At 45.6% G+C, this 16,715-nt stretch overlaps 1 protein-coding gene across 2 annotated transcripts in view; it reads left to right on the top strand.

Annotated features, from left to right (window-relative positions):
• The window catches only part of LOC106584489 (peroxisome proliferator-activated receptor alpha), a 66,274-nt gene that overhangs the window by 30,763 nt on the left and 18,796 nt on the right, over positions 1–16,715 (top strand). For both annotated transcript variants that reach the window (XM_014169857.3, XM_014169858.3), the window contains exons 2-5: positions 65–313; positions 2,438–2,595; positions 7,125–7,263; positions 14,606–14,805. In XM_014169857.3, the coding sequence (XP_014025332.1) occupies positions 73–313; positions 2,438–2,595; positions 7,125–7,263; positions 14,606–14,805 (738 nt within the window). In that variant the 5' untranslated portion in view covers positions 65–72. The remainder of the gene's footprint in view (positions 1–64; positions 314–2,437; positions 2,596–7,124; positions 7,264–14,605; positions 14,806–16,715) is intronic.

Raw genomic sequence — 16,715 nt, 5'->3', positions numbered from 1 at the left:
ATTGGGGGCTTTTACTAACCCTCTTTCTCTCTCTCCCTTCCTCTCCCCGTTTCTCTCTCTTCAGTCTGATGAATGATCCTCCCCCTGGTCCCGTCCTCCGTCATGGTCGACATGGAGAGCCACTGCCGGCCGCCGTCCCCCCTAGAGGATTCGGTGCTGGGCAGCCCGCTGTGTGGGGACTTCATCGGGGGCATGGAGGCGCTGCAGGACATCTCCCAATCCATCGACGGTGACACCCACAGCTCCTTTGACGTCCCTGAGTACCAGTCCCAGTCGAGTAACGGCTCTGGCTCTGAAGGATCCACCATTCTAGGTATAGAGCCATACCTTCAATGGTTCGAAGTAGTGTGATAGTAGTGTGATGGTAGGGTGATAGTAGTGTGATGGTAGTGTGTTGTGCTTGGTTTATTGGCTACTGCTGTCTCACACACGCTATGCCTTCCCTTTAACTTCTCTTCCCTTATAGAAATGTTGAGACTTCCTTTAGAGAAACGTGGAGACTTCCCTTATAGAAACGTTGAGACTTCCCTTATGGAAACGTTGAGACTTCCCTTATAGAAACGTTGAGACTTCCCTTATAGAAACGTTGAGACTTCCCTTACTGAAACGTTGAGACTTCCCTTATGGAAATGTTGAGACTTCCCTTATGGAAATGTTGAGACTTCCCTTATAGAAATGTTGAGACTTCCCTTATAGAAACGTTGAGACTTCCCTTATGGAAACGTTGAGACTTCCCTTATAGAAACATTGACACTTCCCTTACTGAAACGTTGAGACTTCCCTTATGGAAATGTTGAGACTTCCCTTATAGAAATGTTGACACTTCCCTTATAGAAACGTTGACACTTCCCGTATAGAAACATTGAGACTTCCCTTATAGAAACGTTGAGACTTCAAGTGCCTTATACTTAGGGACAGGTTTTTTCCTAGTGGGTCTGTCTAATAGTTTCTTAGTTTCCCTGAAAGTATGGAATGAGTAGTCTACGGTGTAGTAATCCTGTTGTAAGCCAGCTCTAAATCAAATCAAATCAAAATGTATTGGTCACACACACATATTTAGCAGATGTTATTGCGAGTGTAGCGAAATGCTTGTGTTCCTAGCTCCAACAGTGCAGTAGTATCTCTATGTTGTTATTGTTTGACCATGTGTTTCCTGATCATTCAGGAGCCCTCCTCACATAGCTCATCGCTAATTCACCCTGACTCAGAGGGTTCAGAGAGGACACTCGGCTTGTTTAACCTCTGACCTTACCCAGGGTAACAGAGATGCTTTTGGCAACTGTTATGTTACACCTCCCCCCCCAACAGATTGTCTGTCTGACCTACATTACACCCCAAGGCCACTCTCCTTGTCCCCACACTTCCACAGAAGACTTCCTCAATCCACAAACATTCCTCAACTCACAATTTGTGTCCCAAATGGCACTGTATTACCTATAGAGTGCACTGCTTTTGACCAGGGTCCTAGTCTAAATAGGGAATAGGGTGCCATTTTGGATGCAGACACACTATATTTGTGTAAACATGAACTTGTTTGTGTCCAATAGAAACCACCTAGATGTGTTAGCAAATATGTTAGTACATAGTAGTTAGTATGCAACAGGCACTGAAAGAGTGACGGGTGTTAGAATTTAAATCTAGAGGAAAAGAGGGGATGGTGTATTGGCAAAATGGAAGAGGGGGAAGAGGTTTTAGGGGAAGAGGAGTGGAGGGGGGAGCATCATGGAAAATAGCATTGATGATGTCATGGAAAAGTCATGGAGAGTGTGTTGGAGAAGTGCTGGATGTTTATGGTTGTTGATGGAGTGGTGAGTGAGGGAGGAAGAGAGAGAAGCAGACACTGAGTATCTGTGATATATTATTTTCCTGTCTACAGTGTAGGCTGTAGAGTGTGGTCTGTGACACGTGCAGTTGGTCCAAGGCCTTAATATTTATAAGCCTGTTTTGGCTTCTCTCACCCAACTCATGTGGGCTGACTTAGCACTGCTCTGTTTGGCACCATTCTTGAAATGCTGTGTGTTTGGTGTGTGTTTGGTGTGTTTCGTATTCAGGTATTAAAATAGACACAGTGTGTGTCTTTTGGGCCAATATTTGACTCATCCCCTGAATTTAAAAGTGTTGCTGATCCACTCTCAGTGGTGTGCATGGCGGTCTGTACGTATTAATAGAGATGTAATGGAACACATATCACATGTGCTCTTCCTCTGTGTCGGACCAAAGGCCTGAGACTCCAGTGACTTTCCACTGGTACAGTACTCATCTGTCAGCTAGAGCAAAGAGGCTTCACAGTTAAAAGGTTCATTTGTTTATTGTTTCACAATAGTTCTAAGTGTGTGTCTGTTTTCTGTGCAATGAGTTTATTAATGTGCGTGTGTGTGTGTTGTCTGTGCATGCATAAGTGTGTTCATGAATGTGTACTCTGTGTGTGTGTGTACAGATGCTCTGACCCCAGCCTCCAGCCCATCGTCGGGAGTGTATGGGGCGGTTGCAGGGCAGGAAGAGTTCTCCTCCACCTCGCTCAACCTGGAGTGTCGGGTGTGTGCTGACCGCGCCTCCGGATACCACTACGGAGTTCACGCCTGTGAGGGCTGCAAGGTGAGATGGACCAGCCATCACACACGTCCACGTATGCAGAGCACACAAGCGCATGCACTCACAAACATTAAAATACACATACATAACCATACATACGCACACACCTAGTCAGAGTGAGATTCACTGGACCAACCTTCAGACAACAGTCTAACGATAATGACTGAACACACAAACAGGACACAAGAATGTGCCCTCCAACACAGTGTGGATGCTCACTCGGTTAATTGTTTATGAGCCTGTTGAAGAGCAACCCAAGGCTAATGTGTTTTGTCACAAGTCACTGGAGGACAGAGCAGATCTTAATGTGCCATTGGAAAGCCACTAGATCACACGTGACTGTAAGATAATGTAGTTTTGGTGTTATTATGACCCACAAACCACTAACCTCCAAAGAAAACATAACCCAGTCTTTAGCTGTGACCCAAAAGGAACTGGTAATGGTGCTGATTCTATTGCTGCTGTATTACTTCTGTGACTGCATGCCTAGGCCCTAAGGAGAAGAGTCCATTCTCACCCTGCTGTATTACTTCTGTGACTGCATGCCTAGGCCCTAAGGAGAAGAGTCCATTCTCACCCTGCTGTATTACTTCTGTGACTGCATGCTTAGGCCCTAAGGAGAAGAGTCCATTCTCACCCTGCTGTATTACTTCTGTGACTGCATGCTTAGGCCCTAAGGAGAAGAGTCCATTCTCACCCTGCTGTATTACTTCTGTGACTGCATGCCTAGGCCCTAAGGAGAAGAGTCCATTCTCACCCTGCTGTATTACTTCTGTGACTGCATGCATAGGCCCTAAGGAGAAGAGTCCATTCTCACCCTGCTGTATTACTTCTGTGACTGCATGCTTAGGCCCTAAGGAGAAGAGTCCATTCTCACCCTGCTGTATTACTTCTGTGACTGCATGCCTAGGCCCTAAGGAGAAGAGTCCATTCTCACCCTGCTGTATTACTTCTGTGACTGCATGCTTAGGCCCTAAGGAGAAGAGTCCATTCTCACCCTGCTGTATTACTTCTGTGACTGCATGCTTAGGCCCTAAGGAGAAGAGTCCATTCTCACCCTGCTGTGAAAGCTAGGCAAATGTAATTGGTTTGTCATCCACTACATTTCCTACATACTCTTTCACTCTGAACGCGTGGGCGATGTCTTCTGGACCCATGATCAGCCCATCTATCCTTGTGCCAGGACTTTGTCTGAGTATGGATGTCACTTGGCGAAGTTGGCGGTGCTCCTCCCCCTCATGTCAACACACTGTTACACTGAGTTCCAGATGGCAGGCGATAGCAGAGCAGAGTGGGCCGCAGTGTTCGCTGACCTGCCCCCCCCTACCCTACCCTCCCATCCCCTAACCTACCCCTACCTACCCTCCCCTTCCCTCCCCTACCCTCCTCTACCCTTCCCTTCCCCACCCTAACCTCCCTACCCTCCCCTTCCCTTCCCTCCCCTACCCTCCTCTACCCATCCCTACCCTTCCCTACCCTTCCCCACCCTAACCTCCCTACCCTCCCCTCCCCCCCACCCTTCCCTACTCTCCCCTCCCCTACTCTACTCTACCCTACCCTACCCTCCCATCCCCTAAGCTACCCACACCTCCCCTCCCCTCCCCTTCCCTCCCCTCCTCTACCCTTCCCTACCCTACCCTTCCCCACCATACCCTACCCTCCACTCCACCTCCCTACCCTTCCCTACTCTCCCCTACTCTCCCCCACCCTTACCCTACCCCACCCCACCAACCCCTACCCTTCTGCCCATAGCTGTCCCAGAGTAAAACTGGACATAGCTGTCCCAGAGTAAAACTGGCCATAGCTGTCCCAGAGTAAAACTGGCCATAGCTGTCCCAGAGTAAAACTGACCATAGCTGTCCCAGAGTAAAACTGGCCATAGCTGTCCCAGAGTAAAACTGGCCATAGCTGTCCCAGAGTAAAACTGGCCATAGCTGTCCCAGAGTAAAACTGGCCATAGCTGTCCCAGAGTAAAACTGGACATAGCTGTCCCAGAGTAAAACTGGACATAGCTGTCCCAGAGTAAAACTGGACATAGCTGTCCCAGAGTAAAACTGTCCATAGCTGTCCCAGAGTAAAACTGTCCATAGCTGTCCCAGAGTAAAACTGTCCATAGCTGTCCCAGAGTAAAACTGGACATAGCTGTCCCAGAGGAAAACTGTCCATAGCTGTCCCAGAGTAAAACTGTCCATAGCTTTCCCAGAGTAAAACTGTCCATAGCTGTCCCAGAGTAAAACTGTCCATAGCTGTCCCAGAGTAAAACTGGACATAGCTGTCCCAGAGTAAAACTGGACATAGCTGTCCCAGAGTAAAACTGGACATAGCTGTCCCAGAGTAAAACTGGATATACCTGTCCCAGTGTAACGGCCGTCTGAAGGAGTAGACCAAGGCGCAGCATGGTTAGTGCTCATCATGTATTTATTTTGATCTGAAAACTAAAACAAAGAAACCGATAACGACAGCCAAACAGTTCTGTCAGGTATGTAATACAAAACAGAAATTAACCACCCACAACACACAATGAGAAAACCCCTACATAAATATTGTCTCTAATCAGAGGCAATGAGTTTCAGCTGCCACCAATTAGAGACCAACCCCAAACAATTCCAACATAGAAACAGAAAAAAGAGATACTTAAACATAGAAATAGAATAACATAGATCAACCCCCCCCCCCCCGCCCCCCCCAAAAAACACACAAAATAAACACCCCCTGCCACGCCCTGACCAAACTATCCTAACAAAATGACCCCTTACTGGTCAGGCGGACCCCGGTCGGACAGCGCCCAGAGTAAAACTGGACATAGCTGTCCCGGCGGACGCGCCCAGGTAAAACTGGACATAGCTGTCCCAGAGTAAAACTGGACATAGCTGTCCCAGAGTAAAACTGGTCATAGCTGTCCCAGAGTAAAACTGTCCATAGCTGTCCCAGAGTAAAACTGGTCATAGCTGTCCCAGAGTAAAACTGTCCATAGCTGTCCCAGAGTAAAACTGGACATAGCTGTCCCAGAGTAAAACTGGTCATAGCTGTCCCAGAGTAAAACTGTCCATAGCTGTCCCAGAGTAAAACTGGACATAGCTGTCCCAGAGTAAAACTGGACATAGCTGTCCCAGAGTAAAACTAGACATAGCTGTCCCAGAGTAAAACTGGTCATAGCTGTCCCAGAGTAAAACTGTCCATAGCTGTCCCAGAGTAAAACTGGACATAGCTGTCCCAGAGTAAAACTGGTCATAGCTGTCCCAGAGTAAAACTGGTCATAGCTGTCCCAGAGTAAAACTGTCCATAGCTGTCCCAGAGTAAAACTAGACATAGCTGTCCCAGAGTAAAACTGGACATAGCTGTCCCAGAGTAAAACTGGACATAGCTGTCCCAGAGTAAAACTGGCCATAGCTGTCCCAGAGTAAAACTGGTCATAGCTGTCCCAGAGTGAAACTGGTCATAGCTGTCCCAGAGTAAAACTGGACATAGCTGTCCCAGAGTAAAACTGGACATAGCTTTCCCAGAGTAAAACTGTCCATAGCTGTCCCAGAGTAAAACTGGACATAGCTGTCCCAGAGTAAAACTGGACATAGCTTTCCCAGAGTAAAACTGGACATAGCTGTCCCAGAGTAAAACTGGACATAGCTGTCTCAGAGTAAAACTCCAGCTATGTGTCCTACAAGCGCCCCACTCCTCAGCTGTCTGGTCATCTGAGAGTGACCCCTGCATAGAGAAAGAGACAGAGACATGAGGCACAGACAGAAACAGAGACAGAGACTGAGAAATGATACTGTGAAAGAGACAAGAGGCAGAAACAGAGACATGAGGCAGAGACAGGCCTGGCAGGAGGCCGTTGTGTCTGACAAGCATTCTGCCCTCATGTCACCCTTGAGGGGTGTATGTGCGTACTTGCGTGTGTGTGGTGTGTCCTTGCAAGCGTTAATGCATGTCGTGTGTAGGGACACATTAAGGAGATCTTTCACAAGAATTATGAAATCAACATCTTGGGATGGGGCTGGCTAAATGTTCTTCTTAAGCAATTCACTACCCCCCCTCCCAACCCCAGTCCAAGCCCTAAACCACTCAGGACAGTACGTCTAAAGCTGCCCATAACCAGACACTGCTGTTTGTCAGGGTTGTGTAACACTAGTGAAATCCCATTTGGAACGTGATAAGCATGTATGTCCAGGCTGATAGTGTCATGCTCCAGTCATTGGGTCCATTCTCTGTATTTCACTTTTTCTACGGAGAAAGTGTCTGTTGGCTGATTGGAGGAAAGTGGGGTTTCCTAGTGGCATGTTGTAGGTCAGGATACTGCCTTTGCTTTGCTGATAGTTCACTTAGGTTGAGAGAGTCTTAGATTAATAAAGTTTGCGCCAAGGTTGAGAGATATAAAGATACCAGGTATAAACTGCCAATTGTTTTCTTTTACCAAGTCACAATACTGTATGTGGTTGAGTTACCCTACTGAGTCGAGGGTGAGTTTTATCATGAGTGCAGTCTATTGGGTCTCAACCTGAACATTTATCTCTCTCCTGTTTCTCTCCCTGCAGGGTTTCTTTCGCCGGACCATCCGCCTCAAGCTGGAATATGACAAGTGTGAACGCCGATGTAAGATCCTGAAGAAGAACCGGAACAAGTGCCAATACTGCCGCTTCCAGAAGTGCCTGTCTGTGGGCATGTCCCACAATGGTGAGGAACACAGACAAAGCCAGAGCCCTGAGTACTGCTTACTGCTTACAGCACAACCTGCCAGTAGCAACCAGAGAGGAGCGCGCACACACACACACACACATTTGCACGCGGACATATGCACACACACATATACGCCATTCAAAACCACAATCTTGTAGGATCAGGAAGGAGCGTGCACGCTCACACACACAATAACACGCACGCACACGCACACACGCACTCACACGTACTGTACGCCATTCAAAACCACATTATAGTGCACGGTTGCTTTTCAAGATGAATGAGTGACAGCTGTGAATCCTATAGCATTCATTCATAAACCTATGTAAACATTTGCACCATTTCATATTTTGCTGTATCTAGAAGAAAACAATGCAGAATTGCAATTGATGCATAAGTCTCCCTGTCTCTATGTGGTCTCTATGTGGTCTCTATCCGGTCTCTGTGCGGTCTCTACGCGGTCTCTACGCGGTCTCTACGCGGTCTCTGTGCGGTCTCTATCAAGACTCTATGTGGTCTCTATCCGGTCTCTATGCGGTCTCTGTGCGGTCTCTACGCGGTCTCTGTGCGGTCTCTGTGCGGTCTCTATCAAGACTCTATGCAGTCTCTCTGCGTGGTGGTGTGTAATTGTGAAGGTCAGTAGAAGGGTAAGGTGGGGCTGTATTGCATTGGCTGAACCCTGTCACCCTTTAGGTGTGAACAGAGACAAGCAGTGTGAGTCTCAGTCTGGACCTACAGGTCACGTGACCAGGGCTGCCCACTGATCAATGAACTGACCTAGTGGAGAATTTAAGGTCATTTAGACTGATTGAACCCGATCAAACAGCTCTGGAGAGACCTTAAAATAGCTGTGCAGCAACACTCCCCATCCAACCTGACAGAGCTTGAGAAGATATGCAGAGGAGAAAGGTGTGCCAAGCTTAGTGTCATACCCAAGAAGACTCGATGCTGTAATCACTGCCAAAGGTGCTTCTACAAAGTACTGAGTAAAGGGTCTGACTACTTACAGTACCAGTCAAATGTTTGGACACACCTACTCATTCAAGGGTCTTTCTTTCTTTTTACTATTTTCTACATTGTAGAATAATAGTGAAGACATCAAAACTATGAAATAAAACTATTAATGATGTAGTAACCAAAAAAAGTGTTAAACAAATCAAAATATATTTTATATCTGAGATTCAAAGTAGCCACCATTTGTCTTGATGACAGCTTTGCACACTCTTGGCATTCTCTCAACCAGCTTCATGAGGAATGTTTTTCCAACAGTCTTGAAGGAGTTCCCACATATACTGAGCACTTGGTGGCTGCTTTTCCTTCACTCTGCGGTCCAACTCATCCCAAACCATCTCAATTGGGTTGAGGTCAGGTGATTGTGGAGGCCAGGTCATCTGATGCAGCACCATCACGCTCCTTCTTTGTCAAAAAGCCCTTACACAGTCTGGAGCTGTTTTGGGTCATTGTCATAGTTTTGATGTCGTCACTATTATTCTACAAATGTAGAAAATAAAGAAAAACCCTTGAATGAGTAGGTGTGTCCAAACTTTTTTTTATTTTTAATAAATTAGCAAACATTTCTAAAAAACTGTTTTTGCTTTGTCATTATGGGCTATTATGTGTAGATTAATGAGGGGGAAAAAACTATTGAATACATTTTAGAATAAGGCTGTAACGTAACAATGTGGAAAAAGTCAAGGGGTCTGAATACTTTCCGAAGGCACTGTATATATATTGTTGGAGGGAAATGCTTCACAACTCCTGGCAATGGGAACCCAAAGGGGTCACATTGTCTCTCCCCCGGCCCCCACCTAACCCTAATGATAGAACCTATCACAACTCAACCCCCACCTAACCCTACTAATAGGTTCTATCAGAACTCAGCCCCCACCTAACCCTACTGATAGGTTCTATCACAACTCAACCCCCACCTAACCCTACTAATAGGTTCTATCAGAACTCAGCCCCCACCTAACCCTACTGATAGGTTCTATCACAACTCAGCCCCCACCTAACCCTACTGATAGGTTCTATCACAACTCAGCCCCCACCTAACCCTATTGATAGGTTCTATCACAACTCAACCCCCACCTAACCCTACTGATAGGTTCTATCACAACTCAGCCCCCACCTAACCCTAATGATAGGTTCTATCACAACTCAGCCCCCACCTAACCCTACTGATAGGTTCTATCACAACTCAGCCCCCACCTAACCCTACTAATAGGTTCTATCACAACTCAGCCCCCACCTAACCCTAATGATAGGTTCTATCACAACTCAGCACCCACCTAACCCTAATGATAGGTTCTATCACAACTCAGCCCCCACCTAACCCTACTGATAGGTTCTATCACAACTCAGCCCCCACCTAACCCTACTGATAGAACATATCACAACTCAGCCCCCACCTAACCCTACTGATAGGTTCTATCACAACTCAGCCCCCACCTAACCCTACTGATAGAACATATCACAACTCAGCCCCCACCTACCCCTAATGATAGGTTCTATCACAACTCAGCCCCCACCTAACCCTACTAATAGGTTCTATCAGAACTCAGCCCCCACCTAACCCTAATGATAGGTTCTATCACAACTCAGCCCCCACCTAACCCTACTAATAGGTTCTATCAGAACTCAGCCCCCACCTAAACCTAATGATAGAACCTATCACAACTCAGCCCCCACCTAACCCTACTGATAGAACATATCACAACTCAGCCCCCACCTACCCCTAATGATAGGTTCTATCACAACTCAGCCCCCACCTAACCCTACTGATAGAACATATCACAACTCAGCCCCCACCTAACCCTACTAATAGGTTCTATCACAACTCAGCCCCCACCTAAACCTAATGATAGGTTCTATCACAACTCAGCCCCCACCTAACCCTAATGATAGGTTCTATCACAACTCAGCCCCCACCTAACCCTACTAATAGGTTCTATCAGAACTCAGCCCCCACCTAACCCTAATGATAGGTTCTATCACAACTCAGCCCCCACCTAACCCTACTAATAGGTTCTATCAGAACTCAGCCCCCACCTAAACCTAATGATAGAACCTATCACAACTCAGCCCCCACCTAACCCTACTGATAGAACATATCACAACTCAGCCCCCACCTACCCCTAATGATAGGTTCTATCACAACTCAGCCCCCACCTAACCCTACTGATAGAACATATCACAACTCAGCCCCCACCTAACCCTACTAATAGGTTCTATCACAACTCAGCCCCCACCTAAACCTAATGATAGGTTCTATCACAACTCAGCCCCCACCTAACCCTACTGATAGGTTCTATCACAACTCAGCCCCCACCTAACCCTACTGATAGGTTCTATCACAACTCAGCCCCCACCTAACCCTAATGATAGGTTCTATCACAACTCAACCCCCACCTAACCCTACTGATAGGTTCTATCACAACTCAGCCCCCACCTAACCCTAATGATAGGTTCTATCACAACTCAGCCCCCACCTAACCCTACTGATAGGTTCTATCACAACTCAACCCCCACCTAACCCTACTAATAGGTTCTATCAGAACTCAGCCCCCACCTAACCCTACTGATAGGTTCTATCACAACTCAGCCCCCACCTAACCCTACTGATAGGTTCTATCACAACTCAGCCCCCACCTAACCCTAATGATAGGTTCTATCACAACTCAACCCCCACCTAACCCTACTGATAGGTTCTATCACAACTCAGCCCCCACCTAACCCTACTGATAGGTTCTATCACAACTCAGCCCCCACCTAACCCTACTAATAGGTTCTATCACAACTCAGCCCCCACCTAACCCTAATGATAGGTTCTATCACAACTCAGCACCCACCTAACCCTAATGATAGGTTCTATCACAACTCAGCCCCCACCTAACCCTACTGATAGGTTCTATCACAACTCAGCCCCCACCTAACCCTACTGATAGAACATATCACAACTCAGCCCCCACCTAACCCTACTGATAGGTTCTATCACAACTCAGCCCCCACCTAACCCTACTGATAGAACATATCACAACTCAGCCCCCACCTACCCCTAATGATAGGTTCTATCACAACTCAGCCCCCACCTAACCCTACTAATAGGTTCTATCAGAACTCAGCCCCCACCTAACCCTAATGATAGGTTCTATCACAACTCAGCCCCCACCTAACCCTACTAATAGGTTCTATCAGAACTCAGCCCCCACCTAAACCTAATGATAGAACCTATCACAACTCAGCCCCCACCTAACCCTACTGATAGAACATATCACAACTCAGCCCCCACCTAACCCTACTAATAGGTTCTATCACAACTCAGCCCCCACCTAAACCTAATGATAGGTTCTATCACAACTCAGCCCCCACCTAACCCTAATGATAGGTTCTATCACAACTCAGCCCCCACCTAACCCTACTGATAGGTTCTATCACAACTCAGCCCCCACCTAAACCTAATGATAGGTTCTATCACAACTCAGCCCCCACCTAACCCTACTAATAGGTTCTATCACAACTCAGCCCCCACCTAAACCTAATGATAGGTTCTATCACAACTCAGCCCCCACCTAACCCTACTGATAGAACCTATCACAACTCAGAGGTATACAGACAGGTATGGTGACAGGTTGTTACCGGACCAAGCCATCCACACATAATGGATGCAAATCAAATATATAAAAAATAAATAACAAGAAATGGCAACAACATCAGTAAGCCAGACAATTTTCAAGTCATACGGAGGGTCTGGCCTTAGTAGAAGGTCTATAAAGAGTACCCAGGTAGAATGAAATACATCATTTTTCCCTTTTAAAGTATAACATATTTTTTTCTAGTTTTAAAAAGTGAATCAAATCGTTTAACTGTCGACTGTGCAATGGACGGTGGGCGTTTTTCTACTTAAGAACTATACGTCTCTTGGAGATGATAGTAGAGAAAGCAAGTACATCCTGCGCTGGTCTGGACACCATTAAGCCAGTAGGTGGTAGACCAAAAAGGGCCACCAGAGGGCACAATTCTACATTCACTCCAAAAACTACACTGGTTACAGATGTGGCAAAAACACTCAAAACATATGCATAAGATCTGCAGAAGCGTCTCTACATCGGTCACATATAGGGTCGAGATTTGTCTACATTTTATTTAGCCCAGACAAGTGCATGTCTAGCACAAAATCAACTGCTTCTATTGGAACTATTTGAAAGTATTTGTTAATAATTCACTATAAATAGCCTACTATTTGAAAGAATTTTCAAATACATATTTAAAATGCTATTTTCAAATACATGGGTTAAATGCATGGGAGTGTATTTGAGTCAGTGTATTTCAGTATTTTCAAATACTCGCCACGTATATTTCCAAATACATTCCAATATTCAACTAGTCTTTTCAAATAAAACATAAATAAATACTTCCAAATGTCTTTTAAAGTTTTGAAATACCATAAATGGTATCTGAACCCAGGTCTGGGACTGATGTTCAATATTAGTATGAATTTCAAAATGTTTATGTGGGACCAGCACTTGTGTGTTCAAGACAAGTTTTCCCCTCATGAACAATAAAGTGGGTGTTCACTTATCTTATCTGCACTTCCTATATCTGTACATGCAGTCCTCTATCTGTGCATACAGTCCTCTGTCTGTACATACAGTCCTCTATCTGTACATATAGTCCTCTAAATGTGCATACAGTCCTCTGTCTGTACATACAGTCCTCTATCTGTACATATAGTCCTCTATCTGTACATATAGTCCTCTATCTGTGCATACAGTCCTCTATCTGTACATACAGTCCTCTATCTGTGCATACAGTCCTCTATCTGTGCATGTGTTTTGTGTTTCATATGTTTATTTATTTTTTAAAGATATTTTTAGGGGTGTTTCATATGTTACCTAAATGTAACAGTATTCAGGAGAATGACATGGGAGAGGGTCATGGAACATATAGAACCTGATACACTGAGGCTTTAGACCCCCCTCCTTTTCTCTCTCTCTCCCCCTTTTCCATAAATCATGCATGGATTTCAATGGAAGATTTGCACAAAAGTCTGAGTTCTGTGTGCAATTTATTCCGGTAGTCACTCTTGCCTTGATAGACTTTTGTTTGCCTGATGGCCAGCAGGACTACAGCACTCCAGAAGAGACGTTATAAATGCCTCCCTGCTCCTTAAGCCTTTCAGCAGCATAGATTGGGTTGTTTGTTGAACAGACGTTCTGACAGATTGTTGTCCCACACCATCCCTGTGCTCTGCTTTAGTGAGTCAAAGACTCATCCTCTCATCCTTCGCTTAGTCTGATGTTCTTGTCCCGAGTCTCCTGGGCCCCACTCAGAGCATCTCTCACTTCCTCTTTCTCTAATGACAGTTGGCTGGTGCCTCAGGATCCCCATCCTCCTGACGTGGGTTCAACTACTATTTGAAATGTTTAAGCGTTTGCTTTAGTCTGCCAGGTAAGCTCAATCGAGCCCAAGCGAAGTATTTGAAATTATGTTGAATAGTATTTGAACCCAGGTTTGCCATCCTTCCCAGGGATCTGCCAAGTTTAGAGGAACCATTCACTTATACAGTAATCTAATATGGCCCCATTCTGAACACCGGCTTGTTTTACTGTAATTTACCGGTCAGTGAATGTGTGTGTGGTATGGTTAATCACAATAGAACACATTTGTGCTATAGAAGCCAGTGAAATCTGAGCCCAGCTGTATCCCTTTAGAGTACCATAAATATATGTAATAGGTGCACCTGCTGTTGTGTGTGTGTGTGTGTGTGTGTGTGTGTGTGTGTGTGTGTGTGTGTGTGTGTGTGTGTGTGTGTGTGTGTGTGTGTGTGTGTGTCAGAGGGAAGAGGTTATTGGTAGTGCAACTGTAATCTGATTAGCTAGACACATAGGATCAGAGTCACACACACACACACACACACACACAGACACACTAGCTACCTGATTTGTCCTATTTTCTTTAGCGTGCTAACACATTAATCCTCAACTAGCCCTCATCCTACCACCAATTCTCTCAACTGTTCCTGAAACATACAGGACATTAAACTCATGTCTCCAGGGATCCATAACCTGTCTTGATATCTAGAAAACTTAAAACAACAGTGTTCATGATTTGGCAAACAGTACTCAGTTGTCTTGAACCTCCATATCTTTCTTATGTTGATTTGATAAACAATATACCATATAATTGACATGCGTCTGCATATCTGTCTCAGCAAAACAGATACATCTTTGTCCATTGCAGTTTAATTAAATAGAAATGACATGTCCTCGTCACTGCCATGCTGCACCTAATGTGTTTTCTTCCTCTCCTCTGTACAACCTCCTCTCTGCTCTCTGTTTAGCGATCCGTTTTGGTCGGATGCCCCAGTCAGAGAAGCTGAAGCTGAAGGCAGAGATCCAGACGGGGGACAGGGAGGTGGAGGACCCCGAGCAGGCTGACCAGAAGACTCTGGCCAGGCACATCTATGAGGCGTACCTCAAAAACTTCAACATGAACAAGGCCAAAGCCCGCACCATCCTCACCGGAAAGACCAGCACTCCAGTAAGAGCAGTGTGTGGAAGTGGGGGGGATCGAGGCTTGCTTGCATGCATGCGAGCATGTTGGACCAAACTGAAACTCAATGCCCAAAGGGAATAATTCAAATATTGGAAATGCCATACTATTTGTTGCAACCCTAATGATTACACCATATGTATTTTTTGTGCAACCAGAAGGGTCCAATATTATATTTTGAATGATTCCCTTTGGAGTGTGTAGACTGCATTTGGATCCAGTTTAAATGTGATGAAATGGGCAATCAAACAGTCCTTATGTGTCAATATAACCTGGCAACAACTACCCAATAGGAGCCAAAGAATCATGCAATGACAGAAATACATTTCTAGGACACATCTGTCTGAATATACTTTATGAAGAGACACTCTGTATGACCCTGACTCATAATGGACCATTATTAACAGTGTTTGGAAACCACTCCCTTCATCTTTCTTTAAAGATTTTGCCCTTAGATCTGTGGACTCCAAGAGTAGACTATATGGGTGGGATAAGGGTTATGTTTCTGGTGAATTGGTGAATTCCATCATCGGTGGGTGTAGGTGTGGCAAGGGTCATAAAGAAGATGTCAGAAAGGATTCAGTCAGTAAGCGGTCAGTGGTCACAGGTCAGTTGAAATACACATCCACATGTAACACAGACCAAACTGTTACTGTAGTTCCTATGTTCAGTGGTGAGTCTGTAGTTCCTCTGTTCAGTGGTTCAGTTTCATGCATGTTAATATTAGAAGCCTCCTCCCTAAGTTTGTTTTATTTACTGCTTTATCACACTCAACCCGGATGTCCTAGCCGTGTCTGAATCCTGGCTTAGGAAAGCCATCAAAAATCCTGAAATTCCCATCCCTAACTATAACATTTTCCCACAAGATAGAACTGCTAAAGGGGGCGGAGTTGCAATCTACTGCAGAGATAGCATACAGAGTTCTGTCATACTATCCAGGTATACTGCTTGTTATAGACCCCCTTCAGCCCCCAGCTGTGCCCTGGACACCATATGTGAATTGATCGCCCCCCATCTATCTTCAGAGTTCGTACTGTTAGGTGACCTAAATTGGGACATGCTTAACACCCCGGCCATCCTACAATCTAAGCTAGATGTCCTCAATCTCACACAAATGATCAAGCAACCTACCAGGTACAACCCTAAATCCGTAACCATGGGCATCCTCTTAGATATCATCCTGACCAACTTGCCCTCTAAATACACCTCTGCTGTCTTCAACCAGGATCTCAGCCATCACTGCCTCATTGCCTGCATGCATATGGGTCTGCGGTCAAACGACCACCCCTCATCACTGTCAAACGCTCCCTTAAAACACTCCCTAAAACCTAAAACACAGCGAGCAGTCCTTTCTAATCGACTTGGCCCGGGTATCCTGGAAGGATATTGACTTCATCCCGTCAGTAGAAGATGCCTGGTTGCTCTTCAAAAGTGCTTTGCTCACCATCTTAAATAAGCATGCCCCATTCAAAAAATGTAGAACTAAGAACAGATATAGCCCTTGGTTCACCCCAGACTTGACTGCCCTTGACCAGCACAAAAACATCCTGTGGCGTTCTGCATTAGCATTGAATAGCCCCCACGATATGCAACTTTTCAGGGAAGTCAGGAACCAATATACTCAGTCAGTTAGGAAAGCTAAGACTAGCTTTTTCAAACAGAAATGTGCATCCTATAGCACTAATTCCAAAAAGTTTTGGGACACTGTAAAGTCCATGGAGAATAAGAGCACCTCCCAGCACCTCCCAGCTGCCCACTGCACTGAGGATAGGAAACACTGTCACCACCGATAAATCTACGATAATCAATGCCGGCCATGCCCCCCCCCCCCCCCCCTCTTCACCCAAATCCAGACAGCTGATGTTCTGAAAGAGCTGCAAAATCAGAGACAATCTGGA

This window comes from Salmo salar, chromosome 23 (genome assembly GCF_965601325.2).
Source record: "Salmo salar chromosome 23, fSalSal1, whole genome shotgun sequence".
Classification (NCBI taxonomy): Eukaryota; Metazoa; Chordata; class Actinopteri; order Salmoniformes; family Salmonidae; genus Salmo; species Salmo salar.
The sequence above is the reverse complement of the archived record's forward strand: the minus strand, read 5'-3'. Positions and strand labels throughout refer to the sequence as shown.